The sequence below is a fragment of the Aedes aegypti genome, chromosome 1, assembly GCF_002204515.2.
Source record: "Aedes aegypti strain LVP_AGWG chromosome 1, AaegL5.0 Primary Assembly, whole genome shotgun sequence".
NCBI classification, from domain to species: domain Eukaryota; kingdom Metazoa; phylum Arthropoda; class Insecta; order Diptera; family Culicidae; genus Aedes; species Aedes aegypti.
This window is the reverse complement of record NC_035107.1, coordinates 18,842,020-18,858,921: the sequence shown is the minus strand read 5'-3', so window position 1 is coordinate 18,858,921 and position 16,902 is coordinate 18,842,020. Positions and strand designations below refer to the sequence as shown.

General features: G+C 41.2%; 1 protein-coding gene across 6 annotated transcripts in view; it reads right to left on the bottom strand.

Moving 5' to 3' along the window:
- Positions 1-9,401: 9,401 nt before the first annotated feature.
- Positions 9,402-16,902, bottom strand: part of LOC110674772 (amyloid beta A4 precursor protein-binding family A member 2-like) — a 59,875-nt gene continuing 52,374 nt past the window's right edge. For 3 of the 6 annotated variants that reach the window (XM_021839060.1, XM_021839062.1, XM_021839063.1), the window contains 5 exons: positions 16,045-16,184; positions 15,805-15,810; positions 14,844-15,716; positions 11,085-11,225; positions 10,195-11,014 (listed from right to left, as the gene is read on the bottom strand). In XM_021839060.1, the coding sequence (XP_021694752.1) occupies positions 10,943-11,014; positions 11,085-11,225; positions 14,844-15,716; positions 15,805-15,810; positions 16,045-16,184 (1,232 nt within the window). In that variant the 3' untranslated portion in view covers positions 10,195-10,942. Of the gene's footprint in view, positions 9,701-9,941; positions 11,015-11,084; positions 11,226-14,843; positions 15,717-15,804; positions 15,811-16,044; positions 16,185-16,902 lie in introns of those variants that run through there. The other 3 variants (XR_002499179.1, XR_002499180.1, XM_021839061.1) reach the window with 3 other exon arrangements.

Sequence of the window (16,902 nt, the reverse complement as noted above, 5' to 3'; positions counted from 1 at the left end):
GGCTGAAAAATCTCAGAAATCTCTTACCTATCGTAATGTTCTCAATGACCTCAAAGGTTTACGCATAAGTTTAAAACGTTAATTCCCATACTCAGTAAAATATATCAATTGTTTTCACTTACCCCATTTACCCACTTGCCCCGCGGTACCTTATTGGCATTTTTAAAATTCCTAGATTTGGAAAAATAACATATGAGTTGGACATTACAGAAACTCTACTAAGATTTTTGCACGTCTAAATCAAACTATAGAGATCCCTCTCCGAATTCCGTTGAAAATTCTTTAAGGATTCCTTCAGATATTTATCTGAGAATTGGGTTGTTTAGCAATGAAAAAGTTACAGGTTTTCGTAGCTTGATCGAAAGAATTTACATAATGACAGCGCGTCCCGAAGTAAAGTTTGCCGAGGGGTGATTCAAAAGCGATTTCCATACTAACTTCAAACGTGTTTTAAAAATAGTTCCAGGGCACGGAAAATTATGAAATTTTGGGTTATGGTTTAATTTCCAACGAATAATAAGAATATGTAAAAAACTGGATACAAGCCAATTCTGACAACAGTTCGCTCAGTGCCGTAGCGCAGGACAGTCGATGTTCTTCATCTAGAGACTGTGAGTTGAACTATTTTCGCTTTTCGTTCGTCGCCTAAATCTTGAAGGGCGGACTGACCTTGACAAAGTACTGAAGTTTGAAGAGTTCTCGGATTAAACGACAAAACAAAAGTGTTTTTGGACTGCAAATTTTATAAAAAGTGAAAAATATACATCTTACCCACGTGTTCGACATCGCGTCAGAAAGTATCCATTGTTCAGTCGAACAATAGTGAGCAATACGCGAGTGATTTTCATGTTATCCAATCATCGTTTCTCGTCCGATACGTACAACCACATTCAACGCAACAACCGTTGTTAGCAGTCTGACGATGGCCTCAGGGTCATCTCAGGCGATCGGCGGGGACCCGTTTCCCCCTGACATTACAGGAAGAAAACCGTGGTCAAATGGAAACGTGGTTTCAAACATAGTTGATGGCAGCTTTGCGGGTCGAAGACAACCGGAGTGGATGGATCCGATCAACGGGGAGCTGTCTATGCTCTTGATGAAACCGGTTACCGAGAAAGATGTGCTACCTGATGATCCGTTTGTGATTCAGAAGTCCATTGATGCAGCTGTTGGTGCGATCGAAGATGCCCGTCCAGAAGCGAGAGGAGCCCGATATGTGCTGAAAGTTCGTCAGAAGCGACAAATCGACAAACTGATGAGACTGCGTGAATTGATTGATGGTACCCCTATTAAAATCGATTTCCACGAGACTCTCAACGTGAGAAAATGCATCGTAAGTTGTCAGTATGGACTGCAAATTGCGGACAACGAAATGGTTTCACACCTCAGTGCTCAGCGTGTCATCGAAGTACGTCGTTTTACCAGGAAAGACCCCAAAGACAGAACGAAGACTATACCAACGAACACGATGGTATTGACACTCCAAGGAACGACGGTTCCAGAGTTTCTCTACTTTGGGTATGTAAGGGTAAAAACACGCCCCTACTACCCTTCCCCATTACAATGCACAAAATGTCACCGGTTCCGACATACCAGAAAGTATTGTACGCAGAACGAATCATGTGCGGATTGCTCTTCGGGGCATGCTGTTTCTACACCTTGCGCAGCTGATCCTCTCTGCATCAACTGCAGCGGGCCTCACAGCTCTAGATCAAGGGATTGTCCGGTCAAAATTGACGAAGTCAACATAGTCAAAATCAAGATTGATCAGGATGTATGTTGAAGCGAGGAAGAGACACGAAGCCCAAAAACAACAAGCAATCACAGCTACACCGAGTACCAGCGACCTAATGAAGACATTGGAAGCCAAGGATCAGGAAAGTGCGAAGTTGAGAACCCTTTTACAAAACCTAATCAAGGAGGTAGCAGATCTGAAGAAAAAAGAACATCAAGCCATATCAGTATCAGCGGAAACAGATGATGAACACAGGATGGACACCAACGAAGAACAAAAAAATACGAAACGTCAGCGAAGCAAATATAAATCACCAAATACCTCGTGCGACTACGGTAGAAACTCCCCTCCCATCAAAAAGGCATCCGGAGGCTCAACGGATGTACAGCCACAAGCCGCATCGAAGAAGGATACAAGGAAAAAGAAAACTGCTAACACCGAAGGACGAACCACTTTCAACAAATCCGATTTCTGCATTTCTCCCTCCCGTGATACAAACGATTCTGAGTGGATTGAACCTACTCTCTAATGCATATATGAGTAAGTCTGCCTGATCCCAACCCAACCAACTAACATTCAATTCTAAACATAACTCTGAACGTACCAATAATCTTGAAACAATCCAACATTCTCATAGTACTAACACAGGCATCGAGCACAACAACAATAATTACAAAAAATCCTTCAAAAAAGCTACCGCGATACAGTGGAATATACGTGGTTATCGTGCTAGACGATCGGAACTACAAATTTTAGCTAGAATTATCAACCCGATGTAGTTTGTCTACAAGAAACTCTTTCGTGCTTATTCTGCGCGGCGTGTGAGGTGAGACGAGTCGAATGAGGTGACATTTGTCGATTCGCTCCCATTTGATTAAAATTAGTCGTCTCACGTCACTCGCGGTGAGAGCGACTGGTCTCGACTCACACGTCGCGCAGAATAAGCACATTTGCCAGCCTAACTGCCCATATTTTTCAACTAACTACAATTTTTACTGCTTGCATCCAACCTCAATAACCGGTTGGGGTGGAGTTGCTATCGCAGTGAGTAAAAATGTACCGCATTCAAGAATCCCTGTTACTACAACTTTACAGGCGGTGGCCGTACAGGTTAATTTGCCCACCAAACGAACATACGTTTCACTGTATATCCCCCCTTCTCATGACAACAACATACTTAAAGATGAACTTAATGAGCTAATTCTTCAACTACCCAAACCTTTTTTAATAATGGGTGATTTAAATGCGCATTCTGAAATATGGGGTGGACATTCGACCGACCTGCGAGGAAAGATTTTGATAGAAATAATAGGAAATCATGTGCTGACGATCTGGAATGACGATTCTATGACATTCTTCTGTCCAGCTAACGGAAACCAATCAGCCGTTGATCTGACATTGTCCTCGGAGTACATCAACAATCTCTCCTGGAGTGTTGATAACGATTTACGCGGCAGCGATCATTTTCCAATCTTTCTGGCTCCTATTGATAGAAATATTGATAATCCCGGTAATCCTAAATGGATCTTCGAAAAAGCTGATTGGAGCGAATATCAAAGTAGAATCGACCTCATTTTAGATCAAAATATTTCTTATACCCCAGAAGATCTCTCTAGCTTGATATTCAACACAGCTATGGGCCCTATTACGGATTTCGATCACGGTGACAAAACGGTGAAGTGATCACTTTCCTATTACGGATATCACCTAAGTGACAAAATGTGGAGAAGTTCATCGCAAGTGATCGCGCGCATGAACACGAGCTATTACGAATGGCACGCTACCCGGCGAAGATCGACAAAAGCAATCACTTGAAGTGGAAACTTTACACCGCCGTTTGCGGTGGTGAAGAGTTGTCACGTAAAATGAAATAAGTTCAAAACAGCATTTTTTCTGCTTTTTAATTAACATATTAACTTATATTTTGAATTCGGCACCGCTCAAACGTCAAATTAGTGAACTCGTGCATTGATCCATTCCCGTTGTCACGGACGGTGAAGTGACTGAAAATGAACTCAGTGGAGTGACAACTGCAGTGAAGTGGTATTCATCAGAGTCTATGAATGGAGAGTTGCGCAAAGAGTGAAATCAAATCTACCTATCGAACTGTCAAACCGTCTACCTATCGAGCACACCAGCAAAACAGATAGGGGTTATTTTCGAAGACGAGGAAGAACAATCATTGAAAGAAGTCTCTTCGCGCAACTCTCCATTGATAGACTCTGGTATTCATAATAGCATTGTTTTTAGCGAGATGCCATGAATAGTCACTAGTTGCGTTGAATGGTTTATGAACATGATAAGGTAATAGAAATGTCTTCGTTTATTATTTGCCTGATTAGAATTGTTCAATTTTGAATCAATGTATCGATACTTACATAAAGATTAAAATACAGGTTTGTTTGGTGCGATTTTGGAAGTAGATTTGAAACTTTCGCGCGGATATGAACTATTAAATTTCAATCAGATTATCCAAATTATAATCAATAATTCGAATGACTTAACAGTTTTAATTGATTATGTAGAACATGAGATAAGTCTAACAAGAATTGCATTTGTGTTCCTACAAGCGTGGGATGCCTTTTGAATTTCATAGGCAAGGATTTACTGGTTTGGTAGAGAATTAGAAAAAGGGTTTTGTCGACTACTAAATACTTTAATGTATTTTAAATAGTGGTGAACGCAAACAGGACTTCAATTATAGGAAATCTTCAAAGTACGGAGCGTTTATCGGCAGAAGATCTAGCTCAATACTTTGTAAACAACAACTAAAACTATGCTAATTTTATTATTTTAAATCAGAATTTTTTTTAGAGTTGGATAGAAGAGATAAAATCCACATCTTTCGATTTTCATATACAATGATTCGTTGTAGTCCTTTTTTTTCAATAAACTTTTTATCTGTGAGTTTATTGAAAAAGACTGGTTTACTGCTGAACAGAAAAGTAATCGCTCATCTCGATGCGGGTGAAATTCAAATCTATTCAGAATTGTTCAACGATTTAATTTTTCTTTAATGGCAGTACCCAGTTGAGAAGAAATGTAAATTAAAATTTTAGCTCTTTGTTGAAAATATCATGATCCTTTCGGTCAAGAAATTTGAAGTAAACAATAAAACAATTTATGTTTTTGAGCCTCCTCCAGTAGCTCCAACTACGTAGTTATTATTCCGCTACATTTTTTTTTACATGTGTAGGCCCACATCTATTGTCTAATTTGCAATTACAAAAATGTTCATGAGATTTCTGTCAATAAGCAGAAATTTTCTACAGCGACTCCCGTTTGAGTTGACCTTTCTTTCCTTTGCGTATAGCGAGCGGAAAAAAATGTTTTGTTCGATTCTTGCCTCACTTTCCCGCAAAAAAATAAAGGCCAATACATTACTTTTTAACAGCAAATCGGGACTAAATATAATGTTCTGCTTCCGCGAATAACAAAAACATAAGATTTGTTAAACAAAAAGCATTAAAAATGCTGTTTTAAACTTGTTCTTTTTTACGTGACAACTCTTCACCTACCCGAACGGCGGTGAAAAGTTTCCACTTCAAGTGATTGCTTTTGGGCCCTATTCTGAATATAACTTTCACGCTCACTTACACTTCACCTTCCAGTCACTTCACTTGTTTTGCTCTATTCCCGTTGTCACGGACGGTGAAGTGATTGAAAATGAACTCAGTGGAGTGACAACTGCAGTGAAGTGATATTCATAATAGCTTTTTTTTTAGTGAGATGCCACAAATAGTCACTAGTTGCGTTGAATGGTTTTTGAACATGATAAGGTAATAGAAATGTCTTCGTTTATTATTTGCCTGATTAGAATTGTTCAATTTTGAATCAATGTATCGATAATTACATAAAGATTAAAATACAGGTTTGTTTGGTGCGATTTTGAAAGTAGATTTGAAACTTTCGCGCGGATATGAACTATTAAATTTCAATCAGATTATCCAAATTATAATCAATAATTCGAATGACTTAACAGTTTTAACCCCTCTACCGGCAGCTTCATTTTTTTACCGCTAAAAAAATATTCAAATCGCGTTATCTTTTTTGTTTCTCGATATTTTTGCACCATTTTTTCACAATATCTCAAAAAACTCTTCTACTTCAAGAATCCGTATCGATATTAATCATTGGTGATCTAGTTTTGAAGATATTCCGATATTCCTTGGGGGACCGACATTCTCCATACAAAATATCTTTGGCGGCCATTTTGTTTTTGGTCAATTTATCAAAAAAATAAAATGTGTACTATACAATGCCAGGTAATAAGGAGCTACTCTGAAAAAATCATACAAATCGGTTCAGTATTCTTGGAGAAATCTAAAAATTACGATATGAGGTTTTTTAGGGTTTTGAAGATCTTTATTTGTCCAGCGTGGTACTAGAAACATAAATGCTCATTACTTAAAGACAGCTGCACCAAATTGCTTCATTTTTTCACAACATACTCGCATTAATATATAATTCCGTGGAGTGAATATCCAAATACGATAAAAATTTTGTAGGCTGAGATATTTACGTGGGTTATGGCTACGCGTCGGTCCCCAAAGGAATTTTGGAATATCTCCGGATCCAGATGATCAATTATCAATATCGACACATATTTTTAAACTAGAAGAGTTTTTTAAGAGCTTGCGAAAAAATGGTGCACAAATATCGAGAAACAAAAAAGTTAACGCGATCTGAATTTTTTTTAGCGGTGAAAAATGAAGCTGATGGTAGAGGGGTTAATTGATTATGTAGAACATGATATAGGTCTAACAAGAATTGCATTTTTGTTCTTACAAGCGTGGGATGCCTTTTGAATTTCATAGGCAAGGATTTACTGGTTTGGTAGAGAATTAGAAAAAGGGTTTTGTCGACTACTAAATACTTTAATGTATTTTAAATAGCGTTGAACGCAAACAGGACTTCAATTATAGGGAATCTTGAATACATTTCGAGATAGATCCATTTATCAGCTTTTAATTGTCTATCACGTTTAAAATATTAAATATTCTTTTCAAAGTACGGAGCGTTTATCGGCAGAAGATCTAGCTCAATACTTTGTAAACAACAACTAAAACTATGCTAATTTTATTATTTTAAATCAGAATTTTTTTTAGAGTTGGATAGAAGAGATAAAATTCACATCTTTCGATTTTCATATACAATGATTTGTTGTAGTTCTTTTTTTCAATAAACTTTTTATCTGTGAGTTTATTGAAAAAGGCTGGTTTACTGCTGAACAGAAAAGTAATCGCTCATCTCGATGCGGGTGAAATTCAAATCTATTCAGAATTGTTCAACGATTTAATTTTTCTTTAATGGCAGTACCCAGTTGAGAAGAAATGTAAATTAAAATTTTAGCTCTTTGTTGAAAATATCATGATCCTTTCGGTCAAGAAATTTGAAGTAAACAATAAAACAATTTATGTTTTTGAGCCTCCTCCAGTAGCTCCAACTACGTAGTTATTATTCCGCTACATTTTTTTTACATGTGTAAATAAAGGCCAATACATTACTTTTTAACAGCAAATCGGGACTAAATATAATGTTCTGCTTCCGCGAATAACAAAAACATAAGATTTGTTAAACAAAAAGCATTAAAAATGCTGTTTTAAACTTGTTCTTTTTTACGTGACAACTCTTCACCTACCCGAACGGCGGTGAAAAGTTTCCACTTCAAGTGATTGCTTTTGTCAATCTTCGCCGGGTAGCGTGCCATTCGTAATAGCTCGTGTTCATGCGCGCGATCACTTGCGATGAACTTCTCCACATTTTCTCACTTAGGTGATATCCGTAATAGGAAAGTGATCACTTCACCTATTTGTCACCGTGAGTGAAATCCGGAATAGGGCCCAGAATCAGAGCAGACATTTCTCTAAGAATTTTTGTAAGGCCTATTTTGAAAATTACTTTCTTTCGACTAAAGATCTTGCCTATTGTTAAACAGTCCGTGTTTTCCTTACTATGTGTTAAACCAGGCCTGCCCAACCTTTTTGAACCGCGGGCCAAATCACAAAAACAATTTCGTGTTGCGAGCCACATTGATACGAATACGCATAAAGTCTGACAAAAGCAAATAAATGTAGTTCATGAAATCTGACAAAACTCAACGAATGAAGTAGATTTACTTTGAAGAAATCGCAAAATTGATAATTCTTGCTAATCTTTCTGCTGGATATTGTGAGGGTTTCTTTCAAAACTATTTAATAATCTCTTGCAGAATATTTTGAAGAATCTACCCCCAAAAAAATATAGTCTGTGCGAATAATGCCCAGGATTTTATAAAAATCATACTCCGCATTCTGTCAGAATTCGCCGCGAAATGTGCTAAAACTCTGATCAAGCTTCTACGAAAATATTGGTCAGAATGTCCAGGATTTTACAAGAATCGTGCCTAGGATACCTTCGGAATCTAACTGAAAAATCATTTCGAAATATTTCAAAACCTGATCAAAATAGTATTATAAATTCGCTTAGGGTTCTAGCAAAATGTTATATAGTGATATATTGCAATCTTGCATAGGGTTTTAGAAAATTATGTATTGAATTCGTTGAAAAGCCGGGCTAGAAGTCTATGGAATTCTGGTAAAAATTCTGTAAGAATCTTGCCAATGTTATCCGTGAAAGCCGTGTACAGAATTCTAAAAAAAATCCTGTTCAAGATTTTCTAACAATCCCGCCTTTTTATAATCCTGTCAAGGAATCTGCCTGAATAACGCCGAGGTGTTGTTAAAATTTATTTCCAGGATTCTGTGAGAACAGCCTCTTGTCCATGAGTTTTATTCAGGCTGCATTTTTTAAAGTCATGATAGAAACATTGTTGTAACACACAAAATTTGAGATTAAGAATTTGAATCATTCATGAAATTAAGTACCTAAGAAAATTTGAAGAAAACAAAACAATTTAAATAAAAAATTGGTTTGAAATTGAATTTAAAATTGAATAGTTTCTAACTTCGGATTGGTAGGATAATGAACGGGCCAAATATGAGAAGAATCTTTGAACCCTCCGCGGGCCGCACAAAATGAGGTCGCGGGCCGGATGCGGCCCGCGGGCCGTACGTTGGGCAGCCCTGTGTTAAACAATTAGCGAGACGTTCGACAATTGGTAAATTATCCTACTGCTTATATTACTGTATGCATTTATTTATAATTTTCTTCAAGAATATCACAGCAATCATTTCAGAAGCTTAGGAAGTTTCTTCCAGAAGGTTAGGAAATTTCTTTCAGAAGCTTAATCCAGAAACTAAGTTTCTTCCAGAAGCTTAGGAAACTACTTTTGAAAGCTTAGGAAGTTTCATCCAGAAGCTCAGCAAACTTCTTTCATAAGCTTAGGAAACAGAAGCTTACAAAACTTCTTCCAGAAACTTAGGAATCTTCTTCGTTTAGGAAGCATCTTGATGAAATTCACATTAATATTCGAAAAAATAGAATCTTTTTTTTTTCAATCTCCTAAAAAGGCCCTACTATTAGCCCTGCGACCATCTGTTTCGGCATTCTGCTTCTTCAACAATCCATACGCGTCTTTCGTGTAGACCATCATCCTGATCTTCTCCAAAAGCTTACCACGAGTATTCAGCGAGCTTAGAGGATTATAAAAAGCAGGATAAGAAGTAAACATTTCAAACCACAAGGCTTTCTTTTAGTTCCATTTGGAGCAAACAATTCCCAATCATTCACCTGTTTTCTCATTTCGTCATTTCGTGTATTGTTCTGATTTCGTCTCTAGTTTTGCACCTGGTTTGCGTCTACTTTGCTTGCTCAATTGTTTGTTTCACATTGCATTGATTCGCTTTATGGTTACGCTCATGATTATATCAGTTTACAGTTTTTTTTCTGTTTGTTCAACAACCTTTTTTCTTGATGCTGATTGTTTCCAGAATGATTACTTGTTTGTTTTTTTTTGGTTATCACATTGAATACGTACTTACCTTCTTTCCGGATTTTGCTACCTTGTGTCTATTGTTCTGCGCGCTTAAGGGGACACGGGAGACCGTGTTATTTTCCCTATCTTTCGTCTCACTCTAACAATAATCATCAAAACATTGTGGAAGCAAATCTCGAGTTTTAGTGAACCGATGAAGCTGAAAATTTATCGGGTTGTGCACTACATATATAGAATCATAGTGATACATTTTCGCATCGATATATCTAGTGGTTCTTGGGATTTGCTTCTTGAAATGGATAGGGTGATTATGATGACGTCCCGTGCGGCCTTAACGTTCGACGTTGATAATACTGCTTCAACGGTATGACTTCCGCTTTCGCTCTCAATTTGATGTGTATGCGATTAGATGCATATCCCGTAGGGATATATGTAACTGTTACTGGGCTTCCGATTTGGTTATGTCTTCTTCCTAATAAGTCGACGAAAAGCGCATCGCTGCGGTAGCAAGCTGCATCCTCCCTAGGACTACTTGCAGCAATCATTCTTTTCCTAATCTCTGCGCGATTCTATTGTGTATTCCTGTCTGGCTTACATGTTTGTCGTCCCTAAGTATACGTATATATTGCTACAAATAAATACTTTCTTTGCTCGCACAAATGCTTTCATCGGTTTTGCTTTGGGTTTCACAAGTGACGCGATTTCCTTATAGTTTGCGGTAGATAGAGGCATGCATTACTGGTTTACGGAGTTATAGTATAGAGTTTGGTCGCACCGATTTGACAGTGTCTCTTTCAATTCGTGATGAAGGAAGATTCGCATTTTGAAAACCGTGGCTGAGTATGAGGAATGAGTGTGAGAGTGTATGCAATGCATGTCTGTAACGTTTTGTTAGGCCCCCGTCAGTCAACTAGAAGGTAGATTCGCTGAGCAAGAGCATCGTCGTATCTCCCGTGAGGAATTGTTCTGCATTTATGTTTTGTATTGGAAATCCACTCGTCTTAAAGGTAGATCTGTTCTTAGCTCCCAAGTCTTAACGTTTAGTATTAGCTTAAGCTTACCCATTATGAAATTCGTCTAATCATTCGACTACAAACTCCCTACTCATCATCGGTTCACAATCTCTTGGTTTCACGTCGTCGAAAACTTGTTCGTTTTGCAACAGTTTAAGAAGCGTCTTTTGCTTTGCAACTTTTTTTTGTCCCTAAATGCAATTATCATGCAGTTTCTACTGTTTTTTGGGTGTCCTGTACCAACTAGCCAACAAGTATCCGCTTTCGTGCGTTATCCGTTTCGTATCACAATCTTGATCCTCTTAGCAGGTCGCCTGCTTAGATGTACACAGGATTCTCCTGTCCCGTCAGCAGGCGGAACATCGAAGTAGGCATAGTTTTCATGTGAATCTGCGTAAGAGTAATAAAACGCATTTTTACTGCTTTTTGTATGTAAAGTAACGCACCGTTACACACTTACCTCGCCCACAGATGTCGCTAGCAGGTTGACGATCTTTTCGTGTGGTACAGCCACCACGCTTTGGTTGTTGATTTCGATGATTCGGTGCCCGACGCGGACGCCGCCCCGCTCCGCAATGCCACCGCGTAGCAGACTGCAAATCTGTTTACCGGACAAGGAATATTGTTTATTTAGAGCATTGATCTTCCGGGATACCCGAAAAAGATTGTCTGCGAACACACCGAAGGACTATACCTTGAGAATCTCTCGAAGAATTCTTTCTGAATGTTTTTCAAAGGGTTCCTTTAGAGAAGCTTGAAAGATTTTGTTGGATATATGGGAGATATTTCGTAGAGAAGCTCGAAGCTCGATTCTCCTCGAAAATCTTGAAGCATTCCGAAAAGCTTGAAAGATTCTTCTTGGGGTGGTCCCAAGATTCTCCTTCTGAAGGCTCTAGAAGATTCTCCCAGAAGCTCATGAAGCTACTCCAGGAAGCTTAGCCCAAAAGCTTAGAAAGCTTCTCTTAGAAGCTCAATTAGCCTTTCCCAGAAGGTCAGGAAGATTCTTCTAGAAGCTCATGAAACTTCTATCAAAAGCACAGCAAGCTTTTCCTAGAAGCTTAGGAAGTTCATCCCAGAAGCTCAGGAAGCTCCTCCCAGAAGCTCAAGAAGCTTCTCCCAGAAGCTCAGGAGGCTTCTCGCAGTACTTCAGTAAGATTCTCCCAGAAACTTAGGGAGCTTCAGGCAGAAGCTCAGGCAGCTTCTTCCAGAAGTTCAGGAAGCTTCTCCCAGAAGCTTAGGAAGCTTCTCCCAGAAGCATGGGAAGCTTCTCCCAGAAACTCAGGAACATTCTTCCAAAATCATAGAAAGATTCTCCCAGTAGCTCAGGCAGCTTCTCCCAGTAGCTTAGGAAGCTTTTCCCAGAAGCATAGAAAGATTCTCCCAGAAGCTCTGGCAGCGTCTTTCAGAAGCTCTGGCAGCTTCTTCCAGAAGCTTAGGCAACTTCTTCGAGAAGCTCAGGCAGCTTCTTGGAGAAGCTCAGGCAGCTTCTTCTAGAAGCTCAGGAAGCTTCTTTGAGAAGCTCAGGAAGCTTCTTTGAGACGCTCAAAAAGCTTCTTCTAGAAGCATAGGAAGCTTGTTCTAGAAGTTTAGGAAGCTTTTTCTAAAAGCTCAGGAAGCATCTTCTAGAAGCCCTGGAAGCTTTTTCGAGAAGCTCAGGCAGCTTCTTCGAGAAGCTCAGGCAGTTTCTTTGAGAAGCTCGGGCAGCTTCTTTGAGAAGCTCGGGCAGCTTCTTCTAGAAGCTCAGGAAGCTTCGTCTAGAAGCTCAGGAAGCTTCGTCTAGAAGCTCAGGAAGCTTCTTCTAGAAGCTCAGGAAGCTTCTTCTAGAAGCTCAGGAAGCTTTTTCTAGAAGCTCAGGAAGCTTCTTCTAGAAGCTCAGGAAGCTTCTTCTAGAAGCTCAGGAAGCTTCTTCTAGAAGCTCAGGAAGCTTCTTCTAGAAGCTCAGGAAGCTTCTTCTAGAAGCTCAGGAAGCTTCTTCTAGAAGCTCAGGAAGCTTCTTCTAGAAGCTCAGGAAGCTTCTTCTAGAAGCTCAGGAAGCTTCTTCTAGAAGCTCAGAGCTTCTAGAAGCTCAGGAAGCTTCTTCCAGAAGCTCAGGCAGCTTCTTCGAGAAGCTCAGGCAGCTTCTTCGAGAAGCACAGGCTGCTTCTTCGAGAAGCTCAGGCAGCGCCTTCGAGAAGCTCAGGCAGCTTCTTCGAGAAGCTCAGGAAGCTTCTTCTAGAAGCTCAAGCAGCTTTTTCAAGAAGCTCGAGCAGCTTCTTCGAGAAGCTCAGGAAGCTTCTCCTAGAAGCTCAGAAAGCTTATTCTAGGAGCTCAAGAAGCTTTTTCTAGAAGCCCAGTAAGCATCTTCTAGAAGCTCAGGAAGCTTCTTCGAGAAACTCAGGAAGCTTCTTCTAGAAGCTCAAGCAGCTTCTTCGAGAAGCTCAGGCAGCTTCTTCAAGAAGCCAGGCAGCTGCTTCGAGGAGCTCAGGCAGCTTCTTCGAGGAGCTCAGGCAGCTTCTTCGAGAAGCTCAGGCAGCTTCTTTGAGGAGCTCAGGAAGCTTCTTCGAGAAGCACAAGCAGCTTTTTCAAGAAGCTCAGGAAGCTTCTTTGAGAAACACAGGCAGCTTCTTCGAGAAGCTCAGGAAGCTTCTTCGAGGAGCTCAGGCAGCTTCTTCGAGGAGCTCAGGCAGCTTCTTCGAGAAGCTCAGGCAGCTTCTTCGAGGAGCTCAGGAAGCTTCTTCGAGAAGCACAAGCAGCTTTTTCAAGAGGCTCAGGAAGATTTTTTGAGAAATACAGGCAGCTTCTTCGAGAAGCTCATGAAGCTTCTTCAAGAAGCTCAGGCAGCTTCTTCGAGAAGTTCAGGCAACTTTTTCGAGAAACTCAGGAAGCTACTTGAGAAGCTCAGGAAGCTTCTTGGAGTAGCTCAGGAAGCTTCTTGGAGAAGCTCAGGAAGCATCTTCTAGAAGCTCAGGAAGCTTCTCCTAGAAGCTCAGGAAGCTTTTTCTAGAAGCTCGGGAAGATTTTTCTAGAAGCTCGGGAAGCTTCTTCTAGAAGCTCAGGAAGCTTCTTCTAGAAGCTCAGGAAGCTTCTTCTAGAAGCTCAGGAAGCTTCTTCTAGAAGCTCAGGAAGCTTCTTCTAGAAGCTCAGGAAGCTTCTTCTAGAAGCTCAGGAAGCTTCTTCTAGAAGCTCAGGAAGCTTCTTCTAGAAGCTCAGGAAGCTTTTTCTAGAAGCTCAGGAAGCTTTTTCTAGAAGCTCAGGAAGCTTCTTCTAGAAGCTCAGGAAGCTTCTTCTAGAAGCTCAGGAAGCTTCTTCTAGAAGCTCAGGAAGCTTCTTCTAGAAGCTCAGGAAGCTTCTTCGAGAAGCTCAGGAAGCTTCTTCGAGAAGCTCAGGAAGCTTCTTCAAGAAGCTCAGGAAACTTCTTCTAGAAGCTCAAGCAGCTTTTTCAAGAAGCTCAGACAGCTTTTTCGAGAAGCTCAAGCTGCTTCTCCAAGATGCTCAGGAAGCTTCCCCTCTGAGAATCTCGAAGAACTCTCTTCCGAGAGGATCTAAGGATTTTTCTTTCGAAAAGCTTTTAGGATTGTTTTCTTGAGAAGTTCTGAGCATTTTTCTCTTGAGAAATCCCGGAGATTCTTCTATTAAAAAAAGAATCTCGGAGGATTCTCCCTGAAAATCTCGGAGGATTCTCCTCGAGAATCTCGGAGGATTCTCGTCAAGAATTTCGGAGAATTCTCCTCGAGAACCTTGGAGGATTCTCCTCGAGAATCTCGGAGGATTCTCCTCGAGAATCTCGGAGGATTCTCCTCGAGAATCTCGGAGGATTCTCCTCGAGATTCTCGGAAAATTCTCCTCGAGAGGATTCTCCTGGAGAATCTCGGAGGATTCTCCTCGAGAATCTCGGAGCATTCTCCTCGAGAATCTCGGAGCACTCTCCTCGAGAATCTCGGAGCACTCTCCTCGAGAATCTCGGAGCACTCTCCTCGAGAATCTCGGAGCACTCTCCTCGAGAATCTCGGAGGATTCTCCTCGAGAATCTCGGAGGATTCTCCACGAGAATCTCGGAGGATACTCCTCGAGAATCCCGGAGGATTCTTCACAAGAATCCCAGAGGATTCTTCTCAAGAATCTCAAAGGATTCTTCTCGACAATTTAATCGCAGAGTTCTCCTGAAAGTGCTCTCTAGGTTATCTATCGATGGATTATTTTGAAGAGTTCTCCTCAATCTGGATATGGTATTAAAACTTACCACCCCGTTCTGCACGCTGAACCCCAGCTGATATTTCGTGTTCGGCCTCTTTATCCGCACTTCCACGACAGGCGCACACGGAACCACCGTAAACTTGACCGCCGTCTGGTTCTTGGTGTTCTTGATGTACCCCTGGCAGGTGGACAACGGCAGTCCCACCAAACTCAGCCCGTTGATCGCTATGATCTGGTCACCGATGTTCAACTGGCCGCACCGGGCCGCCGCTCCGGACGAAGCCAAGTTCGCAATGACCACCGTCGGTAGCATCGATCCCCACCCAGACTCGACGATCACCACTCCGAGGATCTCGCCCTTGGCCTTCGGGACCACCACCTCCTTCTGCAGTTCCTTCTTGGCGAAGACCTCCAACTCGTCGCCGAAGATCTCCTGACTGTTCAGCACCTCCTGGTAGTCCATCTCCTTCATAAAGCTGTGATCCTCAATTCCGTTCGCCTTCAGAAACTCCATGTAGGCCACCTGGAAGGCTTGCCCAATCGACTGCGCTATGAACTGGGCCTCTTCGCTTTCGAACACGTGGCAGATCATCTTCGGGGTCCGGTTGCCCCGCGGGAGGGACTTCTTTGGTGGACTATTGTTGTTACCACTGTCGCCGGTGGAAGCATTCGTGGCGGAGGTCTGCTGAGTGGTGGCCGCTACAAGCGGTGCGGCCGGATCTCCGGGATCCACGTCCTGCGGTACGAATCGCCTTCGGGCCATCAACACCACCAGATCACCGATGTCCGCAATGTAGGAGATCGTCCGCAGGGCGTGATCCATCATGATCTCCTTGAGATCGGTGTTCAGCACCATGATCTTCTCCGTCGAGATGAACAGATCGACCTCGGTACTGGGCTGGGACTCGCCTTCCGGAGCCTGAAACGGAAAAGGAAAGCGATCATGAAGGTGATATTCTGAATGGTATCAACGACACAGTTAGCAAATCTAGCGATCAGAGTCTTACCAATGCCTTCGGAGGGAGTCAATAACGCGGAATTTTCGTGTGATTGTGTTAGTGGTGGTAGTAGTGGTAGTAGTAGGTAGCAGTAGATCATCGAGCAAGCGAGCAATTTAGAAAGAAAAAAAAACGACAAAGGATCATCAAATCGGTTAGCGGTTCTGGTTCTTTTAGCGGTGGTTTTGAGGGAACAACGATCACACTCAAAGATCGTGAGAGAGATAGATCAAGCGCGGGAGGTGTTACCTTGATTCGGGAAACGGCCTCTTCGGCTTGCATCATCCGCGTCGATTTGGTTGGTTGACCTTCGCAAACCAGCTGGGTGGAACCGAGGTAGCGCGCGCGGAAGAGAACACCCTCGATGAGGACTGAAGGATCCAGAAGGCCTGTTGGGTAGAAGGGAATACAAATTAATATATTTCGAATTAAGGCGAACATATCTGATATTTGTTAAATTCTTCTGAATACTTGGAAAACGAACTGAATTCTTGCCGAACATAAAAGTATATAATTTTTCACTGAAGCATAAAAAATAGTAAGATCTTCCAAGAGTCGAAAACATACAATGTAAATATCTTGCATAACCCTCAAGAGGTTTTTATAACTATATTTTTACGAGTTTATCAAATTCCTTCTTAAAGCATCTCAAAATATTATTGTGGAAGCAAGCAAAATGACTGGATCTTCTAAAAACAGTCGAAAGGCTACCATCGTGTATGACCGGATGGTGTAGCGTAATCGGTGCGAATGGCGTCACTGATGCTGTTCGATGACCCCATTTTGTGGGGTAGGTCTTGAAAAACGAAGGAAAGCGAAGACGAAAAAACAGATATTTGTGCGTTCTTATGACATTTTGTGGTGAAGATGTGATCCTATGAAAGGTTGTCTGGACAAATATCAGCAATAACAGAAAAATTTCCGCATTGGCGGTGGGGGTTGCTACTGGGGTCTGTTGCGAGTAGATCAATTGTAGTAACCTACGACACTTCAATACTAGCAACGATTGTTTAGTTGATGTAATTAGAAAAAAAGGGGTCTTTTTTATAAGTCGAGTCGATCAAAATGACTCGACTAAAGTCACTGTCGACCGAAAAAATCGCTCGA